The sequence below is a fragment of the Salvia splendens genome, chromosome 9, assembly GCF_004379255.2.
Source record: "Salvia splendens isolate huo1 chromosome 9, SspV2, whole genome shotgun sequence".
In the NCBI taxonomy this organism is placed as follows: Eukaryota; Viridiplantae; Streptophyta; class Magnoliopsida; order Lamiales; family Lamiaceae; genus Salvia; species Salvia splendens.
Window position 1 is genome coordinate 13,913,467 of NC_056040.1, and position 27,047 is coordinate 13,940,513.

The 27,047-nt window shown below is 37.8% G+C and overlaps 3 protein-coding genes across 3 annotated transcripts; all 3 read right to left on the reverse strand.

Annotated features, from left to right (window-relative positions):
- Positions 1-7,222: 7,222 nt before the first annotated feature.
- LOC121749178 (agamous-like MADS-box protein AGL29) lies at positions 7,223-7,918 on the reverse strand. The gene has a single exon (XM_042143769.1). It carries the CDS (start codon positions 7,916-7,918, stop codon positions 7,223-7,225), a length of 696 nt encoding a protein of 231 aa, XP_041999703.1.
- Positions 7,919-19,363: 11,445 nt separating this feature from the next.
- Positions 19,364-21,020, reverse strand: LOC121747120 (glucan endo-1,3-beta-glucosidase 14-like). Its single transcript, XM_042141111.1, has 3 exons — positions 20,902-21,020; positions 19,670-20,703; positions 19,364-19,565 (listed from the first exon to the last, which is right to left on the reverse strand). Exons 1-3 carry the CDS (start codon positions 20,957-20,959, stop codon positions 19,518-19,520), a joined length of 1,140 nt encoding a protein of 379 aa, XP_041997045.1. The 5' UTR covers positions 20,960-21,020; the 3' UTR covers positions 19,364-19,517.
- Positions 21,021-21,916: 896 nt separating this feature from the next.
- On the reverse strand, positions 21,917-24,271 carry LOC121749788 (methyl-CpG-binding domain-containing protein 10-like). Its single transcript, XM_042144422.1, has 3 exons — positions 24,118-24,271; positions 23,939-24,023; positions 21,917-23,006 (listed from the first exon to the last, which is right to left on the reverse strand). Exons 2-3 carry the CDS (start codon positions 24,008-24,010, stop codon positions 22,149-22,151), a joined length of 930 nt encoding a protein of 309 aa, XP_042000356.1. The 5' UTR covers positions 24,011-24,023; positions 24,118-24,271; the 3' UTR covers positions 21,917-22,148.
- Between the last annotated feature and the right edge of the window lie 2,776 nt (positions 24,272-27,047).

The window sequence follows — 27,047 nt, forward strand, 5'->3', positions numbered from 1 at the left end:
TAAAAGGGATGTTTGAAGGGTATAGTATATGTAGGTAAGGGAGTATAATGGTATATGTGTAGGGTTGGTGAGTGTGGGGCAAATATATTGAAGTAAGAAAGTAATGAAATCACGAGGAAGGAGAGGAGATGGAATTAATGATAGTTTTGGGCATTAAATTCAATCACGCAATTCATCCTTTGAGGGTTCTGTTGCTGAAGCTGTAGTCCTAATCATTTCCTCATAGTGTTTATTGTTACTTTTATTTTTAAAAACAACTTGCTATATAGCTAGAAGAGAAGATAAAACCCACTGAACCATATTGGTTTTTTGATAAAGAAAGTAGTATTATTTATTCAAAATTTGAAACATATTGAACATTATAAAAAAGTAACAATAAATATAATAATTAAATAAGTTTTCTGTTCCATATTTTTGAATATTTTTATAATTTCTGTTTTCAGTTTGATTTGTTTTTTCAATTAATTCGGTTCGACTCGATTTTAATTTTTAAAAGAATTAGTTTATGAAATGCATTCTTTGTTCCCAAAAATAGATACTTTGGGACACAATATTGTCAATATGTTTTCATGCGAAACTGCGAAAACTGAGAATAATAAAAAATTAATTGAAATAGTGTTAATGGAAAAATAAAATCCAAATAATTAGTAGTCTAAAGCGCGTAAAATTTAAACAAAAATTGATTAATTTTAGTGAATAAATTAAATGATAAAATGAGACTGTTTTTACTTTTTTAGGAAGCGAGGGAGTATATATCCCACATAATTTTATACCATAGTCAGGTCATACATTCGTATATTAGTCATAATGATTTTGGGTAATTATCTAATTTATATATACCAGAATTATTTGATTTATATTTTTGTTATGACACACTCTCTCACACTAACTAGGCGATAATTAAAATTATTTTTTAAAAATAAATTAACACATCCTTAGTTAACCTTTAAATTTTAACTTTTATTAGTTTAATTAATGAATCAAAAATCACCATGAGAATAGTACATCATTGCAATGACCTAAATCTACTACAAAATGGTAGTTAAGATATTTAATTTAGTCAGTTGATTTATTGATTGAATGTATCATATTTGATCTTTCGGTTATGTACTATAGGATATATATATATATATATATATTTTTTGATTCATCATGCTCAAAGATGAGCCGATCGTTCGTTAGGGACGGTTTATAGATCATCAAATTCCCACAAATGGAATGAAAAGTGGGTCCATGTAAATGATCGAGACCTCGCAAAGAACAACGCTCCTTCCCCATATGGAGTTCGGAACCCAAAGGCAATCGTTGAGTGAACTCTATCTTCTTTGTGTTAGTTGACCTAAGTCGCACCCTGACTGCTGGGGTGGGGCTCGGCCTCCGAACCGTACGTGGGACGAGTTTCTGCCTCATACAGCTCGGGCCGAAGACCGGGGGAAGTTTAGGAGAGATGGGGAAAGCTAGCAGCTACCGTCGGGGCGGGGATAGCTTGCTTCTTCACAAGCTTATCCCCCACAAAAAAACCGACCCTGTTGCGCTAGCGTTTCGCGTTCTATATATATATATATATGGGAGCGTTATTCTCCTTTTCACATCTTAGATCCTTTTTTCTTCTTAATATTACGCGTTAGATCTAAGGCATCAACGGATCAGATTGATTCTATAAAACTGGTTCCGTGTTGCATTATAGAAGGTGGTTGTATGCATTACAGGGTTATTATTGACATTTGACGGAAAAGTAACTGCCACATTTTGGTATCTGCGAATAATGCACCACATGGTCACGAGTAATGCATATAATTGACTATATAATGCACAATATGTGAACTGCAATGCATACGAATAAGATGTACCATGTTATGATGTTTGGACACACGTTTCTTGTTTCTCCTAAGGGTTTAATAAGCTTAGGGGCTAGGGTATAGTACGTAGACACGTAAGTAATCTTCACATGGTAACGAGTAATGGATATAATTGACTATATAATGCACAATTTGTGAACTGCAATGCATACGAACAAGATGTGCTGTGTTATGATGTTTGACACACGTTTCTTGTTTCCCCTAAGGGTTTAATAAGCTTAGGGGCTAGGGTATAGTACGTACTCATTAATAACAAATTATAAAACGATACGAATAATTCACCAAATTGTCACGAGTAATGGATGTTATTAACTATATAATGCACAATATGTGAACTGCAATGCATACGAATAAGATGTACCATGTTATGATGTTTGACACACGTTTCTTGTTTCCCCTAAGGGTTTAATAAGCTTAGGGGCTAGGGTATAGTACGTAGACATTACTAACAAATTGTTGTTATTGGAATATATGTATGTGCATTATTTGGCTTAGGTAGTGCATTATGTAGCTGTTAATTGTCATTATCTCAGTATATTATGCATTATTAGAGGTATTGTGTATATGTGTTAATCAACGAATTGAAGATTACATACGTGCATTTAGTAATGTCTAAGTACTATACCCTAACCCCTAAGCTTATTAAACCCTTAGGGGAAACAAGAAACGTGTGTCAAACATCATAACATGGTACATCTTATTCGTATGCATTGCAGTTCACATATTGTGCATTATATAGTTAATAACATCCATTACTCGTGACAATTTGGTGAATTATTCGTATCGTTTTATAATTTGTTATTAATGCGTACGTACTATACCCTAGCCCCTAAGCTTATTAAACCCTTAGGGGAAACAAGAAACGTGTGTCAAACATCATAACACATCACATCTTGTTCGTATGCATTGCAGTTCACAAATTGTGCATTATATAGTCAATTATATCCATTACTCGTTACCATGTGAAGATTACATACATGTCTACGTACTATACCCTAGCCCCTAAGCTTATTAAACCCTTAGGGAAACAAGAAACGTGTGTCAAACATCATAACACAGCACATCTTGTTCGTATGCATTGCAGTTCACATATTGTGCATTATATAGGCAATTATATGCATTACTCGTGACCATGTGGTGCATTATTCGTAGCGGTTTCCAGCCATTATTAGATTACTATTGTACCCTCATAATGCACAAAATATGACAAATAATGCAACACGGGATTAATTACCCAATGTTGATCTTGACCGTCCATTTCTCTAATCTAATGGCTGATATTAAGAAGGAAAAAGGAGGAAATATAGGAAAAGGAAATGAATACATCCCTATATATATATATAAGGATTGTATTAATTTTTTTTATATTTTCTCCTATTTCCTTCTTGATCCAAGCAGTTGATTTCCTCCATCCTATGACCTAAATTATTGGCTTTAACCATTAAATTTAATTCAATTAAAATATGAAAAGGACAAAATTGGTAAACACTATTTTGATGGTTATTTTTTCTTTTCACAGATTGAACAAATTGCTCAATTCCTTCACCGCCTCCGATTCTGATAGCGCACCCCACTCCCACAATTGATTCGAATACTCCGCCGCCGGGAGCGAGTCCGGGACCACGCTATGCGCCGCCGCCTGCGGCTGCAAACCCCTGAAATCCGCGACCAGATTCGGCGCATTAGCCGGATTGTAGTGGCCAATCGACGATGAGTAATTATGAAGGAGTTTGTGGAGATCGTCAATCGCGTTGGAGTTTAATGCGTTGGAGTTTTTTAACTGATATACATAATCTACATATTATATAGTATAATGCGTAGTTTAGTTTCTGCAATGCATTATATGTGATATGTAATGAACATTTATCTTGACCCGTTTAATTTAACTTATGCCGTGTTTCGATGTTTGGCGCACGTTTCTTATTTTCCCTAAGGGTTTAACAAGCCTAGGGGCTAGGGTATAGTATGTTCTAAGTCTAAATAACGTTGTCCAAATACATGAGCTGCAGTAATTCATCCGGAGTTGCACATTCATAGCGCGTATGTTTTTTTTATTGATTTACATAATGTACATATTATATAGTATAATGCGCAGTTTAGTTTCTGTAATGCATTATTTATGATATGTAATGAACATTTATCCTGACCCGTTTAATTTAAGTTGTGCCGTGTTTTGATGTTTGGTTAACGTTTCTTGTTTTCCCTAAGGGTTTAACAAGCCTAGGGGCTAGGGTGTAGTATGTTCTAAGTCTAACAAACGTTGTCCAAATACACGAGCTGCAGTAATTCGTCTGGGGTTGCACATGCATAGTGCGTAGGCATTTTTTTAAAACAGATATACATAATGTACATATTGTGTAGTATAATGTGTAGTTTTAGTTTCTGTAATGGATTATTTGTGATATGTAATGAACATTTATCCTGCCCCGTTTAATTTAAGTTGTGCTGTGTTTCGATGTTTGGCGCCCGTGATGCATAAAACAGGATAAATAATGTACATAATCACTCAAGTAATGAACATACAAATATTGCATTCATTCTTAGACTCATGTACAACAGCAGTCTAATGATGCATAAAACAGGATAAATAATGTACAAATATTGCATTCACTCTTAGACTCATGTACAAGTTCCGTGACAGCTTCCTTCTGCCGGGGAGTTAAACTCTTTATACAATTCAGAAACTCTGTAGGGGTTCGTCGACAATACAGATGGTCGACGTTCCTACCCCTTGGTTTCCTATCCTCCGTCTCTTCCGGAGCTGTGCTAGTCCCGGCCTCTGATAATCGCTCCCGAATTTCTGGGCAATTCCTATTGGCAGTATATCATCGACCGCCTCGTCGATGTCCAATCTTAGCTGCTTTGATGCTGTACAACATACAAAATAATACTCCCTCCGTCCCGGACTACTTGCATTTATTTCCTTTCTGGGCGTCCCAAGTTATTTGCACTCTTTCCATTTTTAGTAAAAATTATCACCTACAGCCGCAATTGTTGACTTTGCTATACACTCATTCCTTAATCTCCGTGCCGAAAAGGAAATGTGCGAGAAGTCCGGGACGGAGGGAGTAACATACAATTAGTTACATAATGTACAGAGTGAATAAAATAATGTGGACAGTTATACTACATTCACTTATACACCCTTGTACAGAAGCATCAAAATAATGCCTAAAAACTGATACATAATGCATTTTAATAATCAAATAATGTTCAGAATAAATCAAAAAATGCACCATGAATATTGCAATCACCCATTTTCCCATGTCCAACAGCAGTCACATAAAGCATAAACCATGATAAATAATGCACTAAAATAACTACATAATGTACAGATCTGATCAAGTAATGAACATACAAATATTCTATTCACTCTTTGACCCATGTACAACAACAGTCACATGATGCATAAAACAAGATAAATAATGCATTCAAATAGCCAAATAATGTACATAATCACTCAAATAATGAACATATAAATATTGCATTCACTCTTAGACTCATGAACAACAGCAGTCAAATGATGAATAAAACATGATAAATAATGCATAGAAATAGCTACATAATGTACCGATTCGATCAAGTAATGAACATACAAATATTGCATTCACTCTTTGACCCATGTACAACACAAGTCACATAATGGCTAAACCATGATTAATAATGCATAGAAATAGCTACATAATGTACAGATTCAATCAAGTAATGAACATACAACTACTGCATTCACTCATTGACCCATGTACAACAGCAGGCCTATAATGCCTAAAACATGATAATTAATGCATACAAATAGGTAAATAATGTACAGATTCAGTTAAATAATGCGGCCATGAATATTGCATTCACCCAGTACTTCATGTACAGAAGCAGGAAATTATTTCAAGAATCGGACATGCAAATGAAATAGAATGCTCACCTTCAGACTGGGATGGTTGTGAAGTTGAAGGACGTCCTCTTTTCGTCATGATAAATCTGGGAGACGAACCAAAAAATCAGAACCGGCCTCTTCATCGACTTCAGGAGATGCTCGCACAATACGGGAATGACGGTTGGACGGTGAGACATACGACAATCGACGCTCTGTGGAGATTGACAGTCCCTTGAAGAGGCAGCTAGGATTTTGATAGTGGATGGAAATTGGAGAGACGAAATGGGGTGAGAGATTGAGGGAGAGTCGTTTGGAGTGAGAAATTGGTAGAGTAGATGGAAGGTCGTGGCTACATGGCGCTTAAATTTCGCACCTGCCGTTTTTGGGCGGTTTTGGTACTGTACATTTACTAATTTGCCCATATAATGCACAAACGGGATCATTAGTACGCTTCTCATCGGGATCGTCCATCCCTCAAATCTAACGGTTACAATTAAGAAGGAACTTAAATCTAAGGGAAGAAAAGGAAATTAACACTACATTGACTTTTGCATCCATAATGCATTGAGTTTTGCCTCTTACAAGTATACATAGTAATAGTAACTCTCCCTCCGTCCCCAAAGAGTATGAACTCTAGGTTCGGCACGGGTTTTAATGCATTATTGGTAAAGTAAGAGAGAGAAATAGAGAAAGTTTTTTTAGTATTGTTAGTGGAGAAAGGGTCTCACCTTATTAGAGAGAAGATAGTTTTCAAAATTGGAATGTTCATACTCTTTGGGGATGGATGAAAAAGGAAATAGTGCATTGTCTTCAGGGATGAAGGGAGTAGTAAGTATGTGTCACAAAAAGTTAATGAGCTAAATCAGGTTGTTCAGGTGTAAATGGGCCGACACTCTTTTGTTGTAGACATATGGCCTTTTGGGCTTTGGGCCGAGGTTCGTGGGCGGGCATAATATTTGTACAATTTCCTTATCAGCGACATGTTTAATTTATCTAAGTAATATAATTAGTACATTATACAGAAGCAGAAAATACAAATTAAAAATGTTAATATTTGCTAATATTTTCCAACTCATAGTATATGAAGATTTATTTCCTTCTAAAACATCGAAGTGGGTTGAGTAATTAATGCAAATCAACCTCATTCTTTTTCACTTGGACACGAGAAAACGGATAGGATATTATTAGTGTCTCACTAATAATTTCAAACTTATTAATCGATTATTCCAAAATAATGGTATATACTAGTAATATTTTAAAATCCTATTTTTTTTTAAGTAAATGATAATCATGAAGAGTTACATGACAAATTATAGGAAGATGTCATCCATTAAAACATCCATATTTGATCCCTTAATCTCATTGTTACAAGGAATGCAATGCCAATAAAATACTCAATAGGTTACATATCTTGAACATGAATACAATAAAAAGCAACATGAAAATGTAACATACAGTAAGTAGTAGTAATAATATACTCATTTAGAAACAACTATTCGGAAGGTCCAGCCTCTCCATTTAGATAACCACATCCATCACCGCAGAGATCCGACGGCCCCGGAAAATACTCATTCTCCATCCCACCACCAAACAAATCCAACGAACCGTACCTCCCACCATCAAACGCCGGAGCAAAACCATATGCATCATCAGACACCGGCGCAGCAAAGAAACTCTCCCCACCTAATACACCACCTCCACCATCTCCCGCCGCCGCAGAGCTCGCGCCGCCATTCTTGAGCTCTTCAACCCGCCCTTTAATCTGCTCCCTGAACGTCCGGAACCACTCGATCTGCTCCTTCACCTGCTCCGCGTCCAAGCTCTCCAAGGGACTCTCCCACCACCCCATCTCGCCGCCGCCGAGATGCTTCTCCCTCCTCTCCTCCCGCTCCAGCTGCTCCACCACCCCGTCCAGCCGATTGTTGATCTCGTGGATCCTCGTCAGCGGGCCGTTGCCGTCGCGGCGGCCGTGGACGACGGAGTCGAAGTCCGGGGTGAAGAACGAGTGCGGGATGCCCGACGGAGAGAAGATGATGGCGCCCACGTCCACGCCGCACAGCGTGCTCAGCTCGCTCGCCTTCTTGTACATGCCCACGCGCCGTTTCGAGAAGGAAACCAGGAGGTCGTCTTTGTTCTCGATCAGTCTGATCGGGATCTTTTGACGACCTCTTGTTTTCTTTTCCGACATTTTTTTTACTCTTAAAAATAAAAGAAGGATAGTGTTGCGCTACAATGCTTGGGTTAGTAGAAGAAAAAGGTAGTGATTCTTGAAAATATGGAATGATTGTTTGGTTTGTACTTTGTAGCATGGGATATATAATGAGAAAAAGGTGGAAATTTTTATTTTTGAAAAATGTGATTAATTGTTGGTTACCACTTTCTTTTGTAATGTTGTATACTATTTTCACTATCCAATAAAATCTATGCTGTATTCTTTGAATGATTTTTTTAATTTGATTTTAAATTACTAAAATGCATATAGGTGTTGACTTGATTTGAATTTCGAAACATTGTCAGTGTTCTTGCAATCGATTACTCAAATCGGTCAAATAAATTTATCATGTATACTTATTTTAAGAATTGTGTGTAACATCTAAATTCTGAATTTATCTTGCTACCAAATTGTGATGTCGAAAATAAAGCAACAATATTTTAGGCTGGGAAATCGTTGTAATTGCATTTAAAACAATTCAACTTGGTTACTAGTAATTTTTATGTTGAATAATATTTTACTTCAAATATGATTGTACGCGATGCTACATTGTTATTGAGTTAGATGTACAGTTTATAGTAATCAAAGACGTCTTGTTGTCTTGTACTCTCTATAAATTATGTGATAAACTCCGATTTTATATCTAAACAGCGACAATTTAATCTAATGATGGTGCAATAAGCGTAGCAATAAATTATTGAATTACTAGTATTGTTTAAGGATCTTATAGAAAATATAAAGAGAAGAATATAATGTTATTTAGAGTGAACTACGGTCTCCTGATTTTATGTATTCAATATGGGCCATTATTTTTTAATATTAAATATATATTAATTATTAGGATCATAATACATTGTATCCTTATTAATATTTACTACTACTATATATTAAAATTTAATTATAAAGGAGTATATCATCAACTCTGATAATCAGTAATTAATTAAGTTTTAAATATTAAACGTAGAAGTAACTAAAGATCTAATTAATAGAATAGGATCCTAAAATATTCATAAATCAACTAAAACTTAAAATTAAAATTGAAGAAAAAAATAAATCAATAGTTGCATATCCAAAGATGAAATAAATTATCCAAAGTAATGTCTTTTGACTAACTAGTGTCATCAGTCGTGCGATACAAGGGCCAAAATATTTTACCTCGTAATAATTTTACATTGTTAATTAATCAACTAAAATGAGAAACAATATAATTAAATAATTATTTTATTGTAAAAACAAAATAATATCCCCTCCCTCCTTCTGTAGTTGAGTCGTATTTCTTTTTGGGTTATCCAACTGTAGTCTGTAGCTAGGTCATTTCCTCTTTCGGCAAAAAGCAATACATTTCTTCTCTCTTCCGCAAAGACATGCTCAAGGGTCCTACCATTCTATTATTCAATTTAAATAAAAAAATTTCCATAATATTAAAATGCATTAAAAATACCCGGAATACTATTACAAATTACAAAAAAAATTTAAAAGTACAGAATTAAAATCCTAAAAATTAAAAATTACATAATTAAAGTCCTAAAAAATAAAAATTACATAATTAAAATCCTACAAATTAAAAATTACATAATTAAAAATACCCCCGTGGAAGACTAGTCCTCTGGCCCTATCCCCAATATTTTTCGGAGACCCCGTATCATTGTCAAATGTGAATCAAGTTGCTCGGGAGTCATCCGAGACATATTGGCCAAATTGTGTTGAGCCAAAATGGTCCACAACGAGTTGGTGGGGGGTTGAGGTGGCACAAAGGGAGCGGGAGCGGGGGCGGATGGAGTCTCGGCGCGACGGAGGTTGACCGTCGCCTTCTTCCTTCCTTGCGGCCGGCGTCGGGGCTACCCAAGTTAGCTCCAGCAAGCTGGCTAGCCACCTCATCGGAACCGCCGTCGGATAGAGATAATGACCTCGACCGTTTGCTGGAGGAGCTGGAGGAGGATGATAAGCCTCCCATATACTTCAGATTTCTACACACCTGCTGCCAAGCGCCGAGATGCTTGAATGGTTTGTAATGCATGGAATGGTAGGTCGACATGGTGGCCGTGATGATGTCGGCCTCGCTCATGCCGCTCCCCGCCGACCGCTGTTCCTGGAGGTAATACCCCTAGAACTTTTTGATTTCTTCGTTGGCTCTGAAGATGGCATTGCGCACTATACTCTCGTTGAGCTCGATGGTTTCCTCCGATCGGTTGGCATTGTACCGGTGAGAGACGCGCCACCAAAATCTCTCTCCGGTTTGGTTCGTGCCGGTTTCTGGATCTCCGGATATTTCGAAATAGGTTGTGAACATCTTCTCCATCTCCGGCGGAGTGTACGCGGTGCGGACGTGAACGTCACCGCCACGACTATGAGTAGGAACACTACGAGGACGAGGAGCGCTTGGGTTGTCCTCCGAAGTTTGAGAGCCGCTGATCCCTCCCGATCCTTGTTCGGGTGTCCACCCGTATCGCCCATCGGTGGCATCTTGCTCGTCCTCCGGATAAGACCGATAGCCACTCGGAATTTAAGAACCTTGGGTTTGAGGAGGGGCCGAGAATTTCGTATCCGGATGAGGGAATGGTGTTGGGTTGAACCATTCGTGGTTCCATCCGCGGGAGTCGGAGGAGTGATCGCCGGAGCCGGACATTTTTTTTGCAAGAGTGAAAAAATTGAGAATTGATGAGAGAATTTAGATGATAATTGTATAGTGCGGTGTGAAATTTTTTGTGTGGAAATGAGGGTATTTATAGATGAAAAATGTGAATTTTGGGGGGGAAATGAAAAATAAAGTAAAAGTGAGTAGAAAACGGATATAATTTATTGGGAAGTGGGAAATTTATATATTTTTATTTAAAAATGATTTTTTAAATTAAAATAAAAAAATAGAAAAAACCAACGGCATTGCCGTTGGCCAATAGGAGGTTGCCATGTCGACCTGCTCAGCGGCACGGACGTGCTCTTATTATCGAGCAGCCACGTGCCGTCGGCGCGAGCACAGCGGCGGACACGAGTGTGTCGCGTCGTCGGCACGGACGTCGTCCACCCCATCGAGCAGCGATGGGGATATAATATAGATAAGAAATGCTCTAAATTTGATTAAAAACACTCTCGAATATAATATAGATAAGAAATGGTCATCATTTAATTTGTGTCCTATTTCATTATTTTTGGAAAAATGTCTGATTTTTTCAATATTCTATTATCATTTCTTTCTGTAAAAATAGATATTTAATGTGTCTTAGGTGTTAGATGATTTTATACTATGAAACTCTTACAATATGCATCTCAGAAAGTTGAGATGCGAATTGAGATCGAACAAAGCCCATGAATGCATGGTCATACATTCATACTAAAATAATCCAAAAAAAAAAATCGGGACATCCGCGGATTTCCGGGACGTCCGTCGTGACCTCCGCCATTGCGGTGCCACGAAGGACGTCCCGACGGATGTCCCGATTTTTGTTTTTTTTTGTGGATGTCCACCATTGTGCAGTGGGATGTCCTTATGACGTGACAGTGAAGTGGGAGGTCCGTATGACGTGGCATGAGGTGTTTTTGGGAAGTCCGCCGGGACATTCGCACAATGACGGATGCTCATCTTAATTTTTAGATGTAAACTCTTGTGCTCACAAATAAGGTGTGCCAAGCATATATCACTTATCACCCATATATTGGAAGTCTGGAATTGTTGAAAAGGCTGGAAAAATAAAAATTAGTTTGGCATTAGTAATTTATCATACACAATAAAAAGCAACATAATAAAATATTCACAAAATAAGTAAGAAATTTGAATATATATATAGGGATGTATTCATTTCCTTTTCCTATATTTCCTCCTTTTTCCTTCTTAATATCAGCCATTAGATTAGAGAAATGGACGGTCAAGATCAACATTGGGTAATTAATCCCGTGTTGCATTATTTGTCCTATTTTGTGCATTATGAGGGTACAATAGTAATCTAATAATGGCTGGAAACCGCTACGAATAATGCACCACATGGTCACGAGTAATGCATATAATTGCCTATATAATGCACAATATGTGAACTGCAATGCATACGAACAAGATGTGCTGTGTTATGATGTTTGACACACGTTTCTTGTTTCCCCTAAGGGTTTAATAAGCTTAGGGGCTAGGGTATAGTACGTAGACATGTATGTAATCTTCACATGGTAACGAGTAATGGATATAATTGACTATATAATGCACAATTTGTGAACTGCAATGCATACGAACAAGATGTGCTGTGTTATGATGTTTGACACACGTTTCTTATTTCCCCTAAGGCTTTAATAAGCTTAGGGGCTAGGGTATAGTACGTACGCATTAATAACAAATTATAAAACGATACGAATAATTCACCAAATTGTCACGAGTAATGGATGTTATTAACTATATAATGCACAATATGTGAACTGCAATGCATACGAATAAGATGTACCATGTTATGATGTTTGACACACGTTTCTTGTTTCCCCTAAGGGTTTAATAAGCTTAGGGGCTAGGGTATAGTACGTAGACATTACTAAATGCACGTATGTAATCTTCAATCCGTTGATTAACCCATATACACAATACCTCTAATAATGCATAATATACTGAGATAATGACAATTAACAGCTACATAATGTACTACCTAAACCAAATAATGCACATACGTATATTCCAATAACAACAATTTGTTAGTAATGTCTACGTACTATACCCTAGCCCCTAAGCTTATTAAACCCTTAGGGGAAACAAGAAACGTGTGTCAAACATCATAACATGGTACATCTTATTCGTATGCATTGCAGTTCACATATTGTGCATTATATAGTTAATAACATCCATTACTCGTGATAATTTGGTGAATTATTCGTATCGTTTTATAATTTGTTATTAATGCGTACGTACTATACCCTAGCCCCTAAGCTTATTAAACCCTTAGGGGAAACAAGAAACGTGTGTCAAACATCATAACACAGCACATCTTGTTCGTATGCATTGCAGTTCACAAATTGTGCATTATATAGTCAATTATATCCATTACTCGTTACCATGTGAAGATTACATACGTGTCTACGTACTATACCCTAGCCCCTAAGCTTATTAAACCCTTAGGGGAAACAAGAAACGTGTGTCCAAACATCATAACATGGTACATCTTATTCTTATGCATTGCAGTTCACATATTGTGCATTATATAGTCAATTATATGCATTACTCGTGACCATGTGGTGCATTATTCGCAAATACCAAAATGTGGCAGTTACTTTTCCGTCAAATGTCAATAATAACCCTGTAATGCATACAACCACCTTCTATAATGCAACACGGAACTTGTTTTATAGAATCAATCTGATCCGTTGATGCCTTAGATCTAACGCGTAATATTAAGATGGAAAAATGATCTAAGATGTGAAAAGGAGAATAACGCTCCCCTATATATATATATATATATATATATATATAGGGTTTTGATCTATGCAAAACTAGATTTAAATACAAAAACGCAGAACAATATCATAATTAGGTCACTTTTAGGTCATAATTAGGTAATTTTTAGGTCATGCTAACAAAGCATGACCTAAAACGATCTTAGCATGACATTAAACCTAAATATTATAATATGACCTAAAATTGCTTAATTATGACCTTCCGTATTTTTGGTTAATTATTGACCATTAGATCATCTAATCCTATGGCCAAGATTTGGTCTGCATTTCTGGATTTAAACACATACTTATTTTGATCATCTCCCTATATATATATATATATATATATATATATATATATATATATATATATATATATATATATATATAGGGTTTTGATCTATGCAAAACTGGATTTAAATACAGAAACGCAGAACAATATCATAATTAGGGCACTTTTAGGTCATAATTAGGTAATTTGTAGGTCATGCTAACAAAGCATGACCTAAAACGATCTTAGTATGACATTAAATCCAAATATTATAATATGACCTAAAATTGCTTAATTATGACCTTCCGTGTTTTTGGTTAATTATTGACCATTAGATCATCTAATCCTAGGGCTGAGATTTGGTCTGCATTTCTGGATTTAAACACATACTTATTTTGATCATCTCCCTATATATATATATATATATATATATACTTATTAATTTTGTGGATTTGTATTCACCGTAGTGGTTTAAATGACTAATGAAAGCAAAAAAAATATGGTATCTATACATATATACAAATTGCAAATATTTATAAGTTTTGGATTGTTTTTTAAAATTTAGATATTTTGGTTGGCCAATCAAAAAATTAATCCACTTTAAAAATATGGCTGTTACTAACTCTTTATAAATGTGGCATGGAAGTTTTCTTCATAAATGTTTATAAATTTTTTGGCCGTTACAAATTTTTAATAATTGTAATTTAATCTCAGTATTTCAATAATAAGCACTACATATTGATCAATTATGGTATTGGGTTACACAAATTAACTTTGTAACCGCCACATTATTACACATTATTAGGAATTGTATTAATAATAATTTAATGTAAATTTTTAACACGCTATAACTTCTCTATATATTTTTCTATATATATGTGTGTCATTCACTAGCTTATTACTCACCTTCTCATTACCTTTACCTACATCACTGAATTTTCTACAAAACGAATTTATTTTCAGTATGATTCTTGCTCTTTATCAATAGTATCTTTTTATATTTCTCCATTTTACACATTGTTTAAGTGTGATTATTATATCACTGATATTTGCTGTTATGTTCTTACTAGAGAGGATAGTTGAAACCATAGAAATGAAATTAATCTCTGTTGGTGATCTACAATCTACCATAACTTTATCAATCAAAGATTGAAATCATGGAAGTTTGGTTTTGAAATTGGCAAGTATTTTATGAAATTTTATAGTACAAATGCTAAGTTGTGTTCGCATTATTCACGAATGAAAATATTTCTCGAAATTGCTATATGGGGTCTGTAGTTGACTTTTGTTTGAAGTTCTTATCTACATATGAGAGCAAATTGGCCTGACTGAGAAGATGGTGTCGACACAGGACGATGAAAGTGTTGGGGACGATGAGCGGAGAAGATGAAACTATTGGAGATAGATGGGGGGGCGATGGGTGATGGGGCAGAGCTGCATGAGCATAAATGATTTCGGATTCTTTTCTTTTTTGAATTTTTCATTTCTTGGTTTCATTTTTTATTTATTATTTTTTATTAATGAACTTGACTAATTTATATTGTCAATTGATTTTCTATTAGTGAATTTATTGAATGTTATATGATTAGTAATTAAATGGATTGATGAACAATGTAATTAATTACAACATAAGTATTAAATTAAAATTTCAACATTATTAAAAAAAAATCTACAAGACAATATGTAAAGCTATTTTGATTTTTCAACATTACCAAAAATTATTAATAACATAAACAAGATTGCTTCGAAATTAATGTCATTGGTTTATATTGTATTAGTGATTTAAAAGCTCTATATAATTTTAGTTTTTATCATAATTTATTTAATTTAAATTTTTAATTTTATATTAGAAAATTCAATAGGTCGTGCAACGCAAGGGGTTGATACTAGTTAATTCTAAATGCACCAGGGCATTATTCAAATTTTCAAATGGGCCTCTAATTAAGAAAATTGGGGTTGATACTAGTTAATTCTAAATGCACCAGGGCATTATTCAAATTTTCAAATGGGCCTCTAATTAAGAAAATTGGGGTTGATACTAGTTAATTCTAAATGCACCAGGGCATTATTCAAATTTTCAAATGGGCCTCTAATTAAGAAAATTGGGGTTGATACTAGTTAATTCTAAATGCACCAGGGCATTATTCAAATTTTCAAATGGGCCTCTAATTATGAAAATTAAAATACAACAAACCCAAGGCCAACTCATCCAAGTCAACCTTATTATTCATATGATCCTCTTTTCATCCCAAATCTATTGCTCACGTTGGCCTTTATTAATCCACAAAATAAAAGTCTGTAAATAATTAAACTCAACACTTTCAGTATCTCAGAAATAAATATCATCAGAAATTTCTAAACAAAAATTTAAATTCGTTTGAGATATTTTTACATTGTTTTTTTTAACTTTTTTTAATAAATCAATTTTTAATCTACTCTTGTGATTTGAATTCGTTACTTTTTATACTCCCTCCGTATTAAAAAAATAGATACATTTGAAATGGCACGAGTTTTAATTCACAATTGATAAAGTAAGTGAGAAGAATTGGTAAAGTAAGAGAGAAAGAGAAAAAACAGTGAAAGTAGAGTATTTAAGGATTCTAAAGTTTCTATTTTTAAGAAACGACCCAAAATGGAAATAGTTGCTATTTTTTAAAAAACGGAGGGAGTATTTAATAAAAATATTGATCCAATAGAGTTGATGCACGAATTTGCACTTTAGACATGAACCTTAAATACACCAATTGCTTCATTGATGTCTTATAGTAGTATATTGTTTTACAAATAGATGTTGCCTAAAAACGTATTTTGCATTTGAAATTCTTCGACCTTTTTGTTAGTTAGAGAGTGAATACAAATGCGCTTTAATTTGGCACCCCTTTTCTAGTTATAAACATTACTATTAGTCCGAGTAGCAAAGTCTTATATTCAAACCCAAATAACAACAGTGTGTTGTTGCGCACTGTGTACGGAATGCTTCCTTGCGGAACAAAATGTGATCTGATCAAACTGTGTTGTGTTTCAGTGCTTGAACCTCATTACTCTGACGGGCCAGAATGCGAGGGATTCGCTTTCCGACTACAAGGATGTTTAATACTCCTTCGATACATAAAAATATATGTGCACTTTCCATTTCGTCAGTCCTATAAAAATATAGGTATTTCCACTAATAATTTGGATAATTTGTAGGGGCTTTTACGACTTCTTTCTCCTTTTGTGCTTAAAAAATAATGGAATTCCAAATTAATGAAGGAGAATAGATTCATTCTAATTGAGGGAGTGACGCATAATGGTTGTGCGTCGTTCTTAATGAAACGCACAACCCTTATGCGTCGTTCTTTAATGACGCACAATGATTATGCGTCGATTAACGACGCATAAGGGTTATGCGTCATTAAAGAACGACGCATAAGGGTTGTGCGTCGTTAAGGCGGCTTTTAACGCCCTCCAGGCAGACGCAGCTCACAGAACGACCTTTCACACACCTTCATTTCCTCTCTCGGCGATTTCCGGCGTTTTCAGGCGATTTCCGGCGTTTTCTCCATAAGATCCAGTAATTTGTTAATCAATTTAGCTACATTCATCATTATTCATGTTTATTGTGCTTTCATTTGTTAGTTTTACCCAATTTATACAAATTAGGGCTTGTAGGAAAAATGTCCCTAATTGTCGTTGTTTTAAATGTTTTTTATGCAGAAATCATGCAAGTATTTGTGAGTTTGTATTGGGGTGGTAGAGTAGTTCAACTACCACATATGGGTATTGGTTATGAACCACCTCGTCCGAGGAGCTCCATCATATTAAATTCAGGTGTTTCCTATTTTGAATTGGTAGCAATGATCTGTGATGCGATGGGAATAGATATGAACCAACACACAATTGAATTATTATGGAGACAATGTATAGTCTTTGCTTCCGGTATGGGTTATACATGTTCTGTGATTTGCAATGATGACAGTGTGATGTTTATGTTCAACAATGCTCAAAATTCAAGTGGGTGTATTGAATTATTTGTTGAGTATTCACCGGTGAGGAGTGCCGAAATCCCACCAGTTGTTGATTATGGTATTGAATCATCTGCGAGGTTTGAACAAATGAGTTTTGACTGTGGTATTGGATCATCTACGAGGGTGGACCAAATGAGCTTGGATCGTAGTATGAATGAGCAGAGAGATGTTGTAGATGTTGTAGATGTTGCTGATGTTGGTGTTGGATTGAATGATGAGGTAGATGTTGTAGATGATCTTGATGAGCCAAGGCCACTATCTGAGACAGAGCCAGACCCCGATCTCAGTGATGGTGATGGTGATGTTGATGGTGCTGATGATGACGGTGGTAGTTCTGATGATGAGATAGTACCATGTAAACCTGTTATGCAAGGTGAACAACCACTTCCGGAATACAATCCTAGTGGGTTTAGATTCTTTCGTGAATTACCAAGTCGTCCTCCTGGAGTATCGAAAAATCTGCCCAAATTAAACATTAAAGGATGTATTTAGCCAAATTGAAGAATAATTACCGTAATATGGTTGCAAAATGGTGGAAAATCGCTGGATTTTGCTCGGATACGTAGGAAATCGCCCTATTTCGTCGCTTGGTTCTGCCTTCTGCCTTTCGTTTCTGGCTGGTTCTGCCTTCTGCCCGATTTAAAACTCAACGAACGACGCATAATAATTATGCGTTGCTAATTAACGACGCATAAGAGTTATGCGTCGCTAATGAAAGACGCACAATAGTTATGCGTCACTAACTAACGACGCATAAGCGTTTTGCGTCGATAAAGAAAGACGCATAAGAGTTATGCGTTTTTAACAAAAAAACGCACAATGGTTATGCGTCACTAATTAACGACGCATAAGAGTTATGCGTCATTAGCTAACGACGCATAACCATTATGCGTCTTTCTGTTAGTGACGCATAACCATTATGCGTCACTCCCTGAGGTGGAATACAAGTAATGCTCTTCATTAAAATGGAATTCAACTAATGACCTTTACCAAAAAAAGAATTGATCCGGGCTTTTACACTATAATTTACACTAAATTTGAATAAATTTTAAAAACAATCAATAGAAAAAATGTAAAAAAATAAATCATTGAGGGCTTAAGCCCTTCCCCATTACACTTGGGTCCGCCCATGACTATATACACGTCAATTTATTTACAACTCATACCACTATGACCAACCATTACAACTCATTAAACATTAATAATAATGTGAGTCTTACTATCCACTGACACTACTTTAACTATTTTCTACTTATCTCTTTTACTTTACCAATCGATCATTAATTTTCGTGCCATTTCAGTTGCCCATATATTTATGGGACGAAGCGAGTATATATAGGAATTATATACTGTAGTTAGTATGTGCTCTCTTCGTTCCCTCATAGTTGAGGCGAAATTTTTAGTGTGTGTAGATAGATAAAAAAGTAATGGATAAAAAAGTAAGAGAGAAAAAAGTAGAGAAAATAGAGTAGAAAGTGAATAAAGTAAATTAGAAAAAATATTTATTATTACAAATTATGTAAATGGCTCAAATATGAATGAACTTCTCGGAATAGAAAAATAACTCAACTATTAGTGAAACATAAAGAGTATTTAATGTAAATTAATTTCCGTTTCATTTTTTTTGCAGTCTTTTTCCGCATACTTCTTTTTAGTACTAGTAAATTTTATTTGGATTGTATTATGTTCTGCGAGTTCTGTATCCTGTCATGTATAGCATATTTATGATAAAATTCAATAAAACAATTCATAACCTAAATATATACTCTAGTCATCATTCACAAACTAGTAATTGATTTTCGAATATCATATACAAAATGAAATAGAAAGAAAATACACGTCCCATGAAAACTCAATATGAACATGAGCAATGAATCAACCCAATTTAAGCCTTAATCAATCAGTTCATCACAACCCCAGCCACAACACAAAGCACCCAAATCCATGTCTGCAAACATCAAAACACCAAACACAAACCCTCAGAAATCATAATGCAGAGGGAAACAAAAATCCTTCAAAAACAAGAAAAAAAAAACACAAAATTTTCCATACCTTTGTAGAAGAGCCAAGAAAGGAAGAAGAAGAAGCAGAGCTAGGAACAAGGCCAGTGAACCCAATATCATAAGCAGTGCTTCCATCCGCCTTAAACAACCCAAAGTTCCTCTCCGAAGTCGGCCCGGGCTTCGAATTCTCGTTAAAAAGCGCGAAAACATACGCCTTCACGGCCCTCTTCGGCCTATAAGGCGTCCCCTTCTTCTTCATCAGCCTCTTCTTCAGATTTCCATTGTAAATCTTGGCGTTCTTCACCGTCGCACCGGCCTCGTTGTCGTCCCCCTTCGACGCCCACCCTGTCTCCGACACGATCACCTCCACCCGGTGAAAATCGACCTTCTCCAGCGCCGCGTACGCCGCATCCACCATCGCATCAAACATGTTGTCGTAATGCAGCTTCGTCTTGGCGTCGTAGATGCCTTTGTTCTTCTCGAAGAGGGCGTAGTTGAGGTCGATGTGGGAAGGGTCGCTTATGTAGGCGAGGAAAGGGTAGGCGTTTATGTAGAAAGGGCTGCCGATGTGGGAGAAGAAGCGGAGGAGAGGCCTCATGTAAGGGAGGAGGGAGTCCTTGAACGCCCCTGCTGAGGGGGGGAATGTGGTGGCGAACACTGCGGCGGAGTGGGGGCTCGACACCTCGATCTTGTCGGCGAGCCTGAGCTGGGTCAGGGCGTTGTACACGTTGCGGACCGCGGGGACAAGGACCTCCCAGAGCTCGGGGTCCCCGCCCCCGAGGACCTCGTTCCCCACCGCGATCCCCGTGATGGAGGTCCCGGGGAGGAAGGGCTCGACGTTGGTCTTGACCCAGTCAACGGCTCGGTCTTGGTTGATGCTTATGTCGCGGAGGAATTGGTTCCCGAGGCCCACGATGATCTCGATCCCTGACCCTGAGAAGGCCTTTAGGACGCTAGGGTCAGCGTCGTAGATCCGGGTGTTTTTTATCTTGTTTGCCTTGAGGAGTGTCACGACGCTTTCCGGTTTGGGGATGTTGTCGGCGAGCCGGCCGTAGTTCACCCCGAACGTGCCCGTGAATGCATCTACACAGAGACAAATAATAAATGACAATTAGATCATTTTAGGTCAGATAACTTCAAGATAGATGAGTTATCTACTGATACAGTTTATATCTGAATTCAGTAAATTCTTTTAGCAAAGTCATAACTTTATTATGAAAAGAAGACTTGATCAAACTAACATGTTTAGAACGGACTAATCATGAGAGAGAGAGAGAGTACCATGTGATGGGAAACTAGATAGCAAAATAAAGAAGAGAAGGGGGAAATATGCAACCATCTTGGATTGAAAAGGAAAGAGAGATGGGTATCCAATTTGTAGTAGGACCACTATTAGAATGTTGTTGATTTTCAAAGGTAGATTTCAATGTTGTAAACCTAGAATGCTTTGTCTACAGGATGATACCAAACTACAAATTAAAAGATTCCAAACCTTGATTCTAAGATGTGGTTTTCTGATCAAATATTGAACTTGGTTACCTTGGAATAAGATTCCTAACTTTTTATTGCCTTTTCATTCATCAATCTTGATTCACACTTTTCAACTTTCCTATTGACTTTCTCCATAAACTTTACGAAGGTATCTCGTTTCTTTTTTACCTTAATTCTTCAATTTACCACAAACATCATCTAACATACATGCACGAACCTAACATAGTCTCTTTTTCTAGATACTCCCAGTTTTCTAAATATGATAAGTAAATATTAGTACAATTGAAGTATTGATACTTTTCCAATATATTTCTCCAAAAAGCATTTATAACAAAAAGCACCATCTAACTTACATGCACGAACGAACCTAACATTATGTTGACATGCTTTTCTTAATTAGCTTTCTACATCGCAATTTTATACATACATTTATAATTAAGAAAAGACTTCAGGTACCACGTAAATAACACAAACATAAATTTAACAAGATAACAAATCCTTGTTATATTTCGAAATCTTGATACAATTTTGACCTACAAATCAGTTTATAGTTTTGAAGTTAAAAGACTAACCCCACGCAAAATTAATAGTTTTAGACACGGATTAGATAAAATCTAACTAATGACCTTAGTTTATGAAACTCAATCTAAGTATAAACTTTAATTGAGTTTAGTAAACAAAAATACAACATACAAAATATGAAAAACAGAAGTAAAAGATCAATTTTAGATTTTCCAGTTGAAACACTCAGGCCTAACTACTGTTGCAACCGCCACCTATAAGCAAAGGATCAACAATCAAAAGCTAACATAATAGCCGCGGCAGCGAAGTCAGGCCGGAGCAGCATGGCATAATATAACATGATATCCACATCACCAGAATACACAAAAGCTACGAATGTCAAATGTAAAACATAACCAACTCCTCCTATCTCTAACAGCATCTAGTTACATTAAGATTACAGTCATCCAAGTTTGGTGTATTTTCAAAATCAGAAAAAAGGTACCCGACACTTAGATGCTCTACATTAACAACATTTAACAACTAATGGGAGTTGGAGACGGATGATGTGGCGATTGGTTCACCTTGCTGTTATCCATGGACTCAGCTTTCAGATTATTACCTTGCTCCTGCTCCTGTTCCTGCATGCTCGTTTTGATACTGGCTTCCTGGATCCCGTTCATTTCCTGAGTAGATACGTGGGGCCCCCCATTGGCCACCTGCGTTTCAGCTCCATCAGTTGCTCCCAGTTCATTTTCATTGGGCTTATCCGGGGTGGTAAGTTCAGAAGATGCGTGTGGAGCAGCCACAGATACAGGCTCCTTCACATTCTCAGATACCTTCTCGTGTTCAGCTTTTTCTCCTTCTCCAGTGCCATTATCTTTCACATCATCCTTCCCATTCATATCCTCCTGCAGTTTGTCTTCACTACAGACTTTGGTTTCTTTATCTTCACCAGCCTTGTCTTCAGTTACAGCATCTTGCTTTCCATCAACTTCCATCCCCTCAGCTTCTTTTTCAGCATCTTGCTTTCCATCAGCTTCCTCTTTCGCAGCTTCTTTTCCTGCATCTGGCTTTCCATCAATTTCAGTCCCCTCAGCTTCCTCTTTCCCAGCTTCTGCCTCTTTCTCTTTCTTAGTTATCGATGATCTTTTGCGACGTTTCATTTGTGGCTCGATCTCCAAAGATGTAGGACTTGACTTCACCTTCTCACTGATCCTAGCAGATCTTCTTGGCGTTTCACCGGTACCCCAGTCGAATTCAGATATTGCAGGATTCCCCTCGTGGGATTTTAGGTACTGCTCCAATTGCTTGCGGCTGCTGATCTCCTCCCCAGTAGGTGCAACAAATACAATCTCATTTTTCCTTGGAGTTCCACCCCTTTTCGGTAGGTACTGCAAAAACATATCACTATTTCAGGACGTGATATAACTAGAAAACCGGGCAGTAATCTATCTCCTACTCATCTCATGCCCTTCCATAATTCAATGTCATGTCCATACATAATAATCACCAAATTCTCATCCATTCAGGTTTTCAACAAGCTGATTTTGTTCAAATAAAAGCATACCATCTTGGCCGATAAGGAGCCTAATACGAGTCAGGTTGAACTTAACAAGCATAAGACACTTATCCAGGATTCAAGAAATTAGGCTAACCTAACAAGCTCAATTCAAGTCACTCAAGTAGAACTCAACAAACCTACAACATACCCTAAACCAGGCAAACCACAGTCTGATGTTCATAAACAGCTAACAGGGTAAATAACAAACTGGAATTGCAATAATTGAAGAAGAAACAAAGACTTGCCAAGATAGCAAGCAGACAACCTATGCCTCAACCTTCAGCAAGAAAGCAATTCTAGTTGTAAAACGCTGTTTGAACATCGGTTCCAAGACAACTAACTGTTTTAGCCAATAACTGCAGAAAATTATCACTACAAACTAAAACTATCAACAAAACAGTCCTAAGATTTAAAAAAAATCAGCAAAAATTAAAAGAGAGCCAACCAAAAAATCACAATTGTTTATGCAAAATGGGAAACTTCATAGGCAAACCCATCCTAATACCAAAATATACCATGTAAAACGAATAACAATTATTGGCTACAACATGGTTGGAAAAATATGGCAAATTAGTAAGAACTGGTACAAATTAAACCCTAGCACCAGAAACACAGGGTAACCGCAACCGCACGAGAAAATACAAGCAAGCAAACACTAAACAAGGAAAGGCATAGCAAAATTCAGCCAAAAAATCTTCGAAACTGAGCTCTATGAAAGTCAACAGCAAGCAAAATAGCTACAAAATTGAAGGAAAAGAATACCAATTTCTTCCAGGAAGCAGGAGCTGGGAGCTCCACCGACACAACTTCGTCACTGCGCTGAATCTCCGCCATAATTCTCGTGCACCTACAAAACCAAAACCAGGTGAAGTTACGAACGGAAAGGTGAAACCAAGCAAAGTAGATTAAAAAAAACGGTCGCAGTGAGAAGCTTCAGCTACCTCTTCTCTGCTTCTCTCTACTCTGTATCTCAAAACTAAACAAAAATGTGCTCCAAAGCTTAACCGCCACGACGCCTTATTTCGAGATAATGCTAAAACCACCTCAAAAGGAGCAAAGAGATATTTTACGTGGGACACGTGGCACCCGCGAGAGTCGTGGATCTGACCGTTGCAGACAGTTTCTGATTGCCTCGTTTGGTAAGAAAGTTCTCGAGTGGGTGCGCTTGGACACGTGCCGCCCCACTAGAAGGGCTGTGACGATCTAACGGTGTTATCCCGGTTCACTTTGTTATATCACTCCCTATCTTAAATTTTCGTTTGTCAGCTGCTGCGCCACGCTACATGACAGGGAGTGTCTAGGACGGGGGATTATGGAGTGTAGGATTTGGGGTGAGTGAATCACGCGCGGTGGTTGAGAGTGGGTAAGAGAAAGATCGTGAGTCCCGATAACGTTCCTGAAATGGTAAGTAAATTGGAATGGATAATGGGATTTGAGGTCCGGATGAGATTGTTCAATGGTGGGAATATAGCGGTGGATGCAATGGATAATGCTATTTTGGTGGGTTGGTGACGTGGGGGTCGATATTTGGGCCGGTCTATCGGGTTGTAATTGTTTGGGCCGGGCTTCAATTGATTACATGATTCGGATGCACCTCATTCATAGTTATGCGTTATGCCTCAATTGAGTTCATCAACCAATTATTTAAAATGTGTGTACGGAGTATTAGTTATGGTAAATGTATGAAACAACGGTAATTAAATTTGATTGTACCTTTTACTACAATTTATTGGCTTTTAACAACTCGATTTTGGCATTTTACTTTCGCTAAAAGAAAAATACAAACATAATGAGTACAATTATTTGTGTCGATCAGGCCATCCACAACGCTGTTCCTATACCGTTCCTATACCGTTCCTTAAACCACTATTTGAGGGCCCCACTGTACTTTTTTACTCCATTCCTTAACTAAGGAACGGAACCTGCAACCCTCCGTTCCTTAACCGTTCCTTAAATTACTATTCATTCTATTTCAATTTTTATTTTTATTTCCAACTAAATTAAATTAAATAAACACACTTTATTAAAAAACAAACATACTTTATTAAAAAACAAACATACTTTATTAAAAAACACACAATATTAAAAAAAATTACAACTTAAACTTAAAAAAATTAAAAAAAACACACAATTCAAATCCTAAAAAAATAAAAAACACACAATAAAAAAAACACAATTAAACGTGGGAAAATAAAAAAACTACTCCGCCGGCGAATCATCCTCCGGAGGCGGTCGAGGTTTAGGGGGAGGGGGAAGACCAAGTAGTCCTGCCATATGCACAATTCCGTTCCACCAGGCCGTGTATTGGGCGTACGAGAAGCGGGAAGTGTCCGCCATTGTGGCGGTTATGTACGCCACCATAAGTGTGTTCGAGCCTCCTTGTGAGCCCGATCCCGAGGCCGACTGGCTTGATTCTCCTCGGCCCTTCCTCGCTCTAGCCGCTTTCGCCGCCTTCGTCCCTTGCGGACGACGGCGCCCACGGCTAGATCCCTCGTACTCGGCGGCCGTAACCCCAACCTCCTGCGGGTCACGATCACTGGGCGCATCGGCGTCACCAGACGAGTACTGGCCGCTCGTCGTGTGCTTCGTCCGCTTTGAGGTTGATCCCGAGCTGGAGCGGACACCACCGGCCCACCTTTCCTCGTCCTTGACGAGCTGCCAAATATCAACATATTTGAACTGTACACCGGTGTCCTGGTGGAAGGCGCGCAAAGCCGCCCTCAGTATGTCGGCGCCCGAAGCTCCGCTTTGGTAGTGCGCCGCTTCGGTGGAGTAGATCCCGCAGAATTTTTTGACCTGTAAATCGACTCGGCCAAAGTGAGCACGAAGCATTGTATATTTGCGCTTCCGGGCCCCTTTCGGCTTAGTCTCGTGGTAGACATCACGGACCTTTTCCCAGAAGCACTTGGCGGCTTGTTGGTTGCCGACGATGGGATCATATGAGACGGTAAGCCAGGCGGTGTACACCGCCTTTGTTTCTTCGTTGGTGTAGGGATGCCGGCCCAGATCCTCCGGCTCCTCCTCCTCATCCTCCTCGGGTGCCTCAGACGCAGCCCTGTAGCTTCCACCGCCTCGGCCTCCTCCCTGAGTGCGTTCAACGGGGATATCCTCCCGAATCTGGGACAAACCCTGGGAAAGCTGCGAGCCGGAGCCTCGAGCGTAGGCATCCACATCGAAAGTGGGTGGTTGGTACCCACCCGGCGTCGCCGACCCCTGCGTGCCCGGCGTCGATGACCCAGAACCACCAAGTGTGTTGTACATGGTCTCCCAATCGCCGAACGCGTTGAGATCCCACCCTCCGGCGCCGCCACCACCGTAATTGCCGTCGCCGGACATTTTTTGAAGAGATAGAATATGAAAATTGGAGAGAAATTGATGTTGATGTAGGAAGAATAGATGTGTAGTTGTGTATAAAATGAATGAATTAGGTGTATTTATAGAATAAGAAAATAAAAATAAAAATAAAAATTAAAAAATTAAGAAAAAGTTAAAAAAAACGGTAATGTTACCGTTTAAAATTTTTTTTTTTTAAAAAAATTCGATGTTTATAAAAAAAAAATAATTATTGCGTCATTGCTGACGTGTCCCACTCGCGGGCCGGCGAGTGGGAAGCACGCACGCACGGGGATCGGCCACGTCGCCCAGGCGCGTGGCGGCTTGTTCCGTGCCGCGTTACGTGCTGTCGGCACCCGGCACGGAATGGGAACGGGACGGGAGCGGAATGCAGCGCCGCAACGCGTTCCGCGGCGAAACCGTTCCGGCGGAACGGCACGCGGAACGCCGGCGGCACGCGTTGCGGGTGCTCTCATAAACACATGTACACTTCTTTTACGCATGACACGAGCGCAAAGACTCACAAAACTCTGAAGTA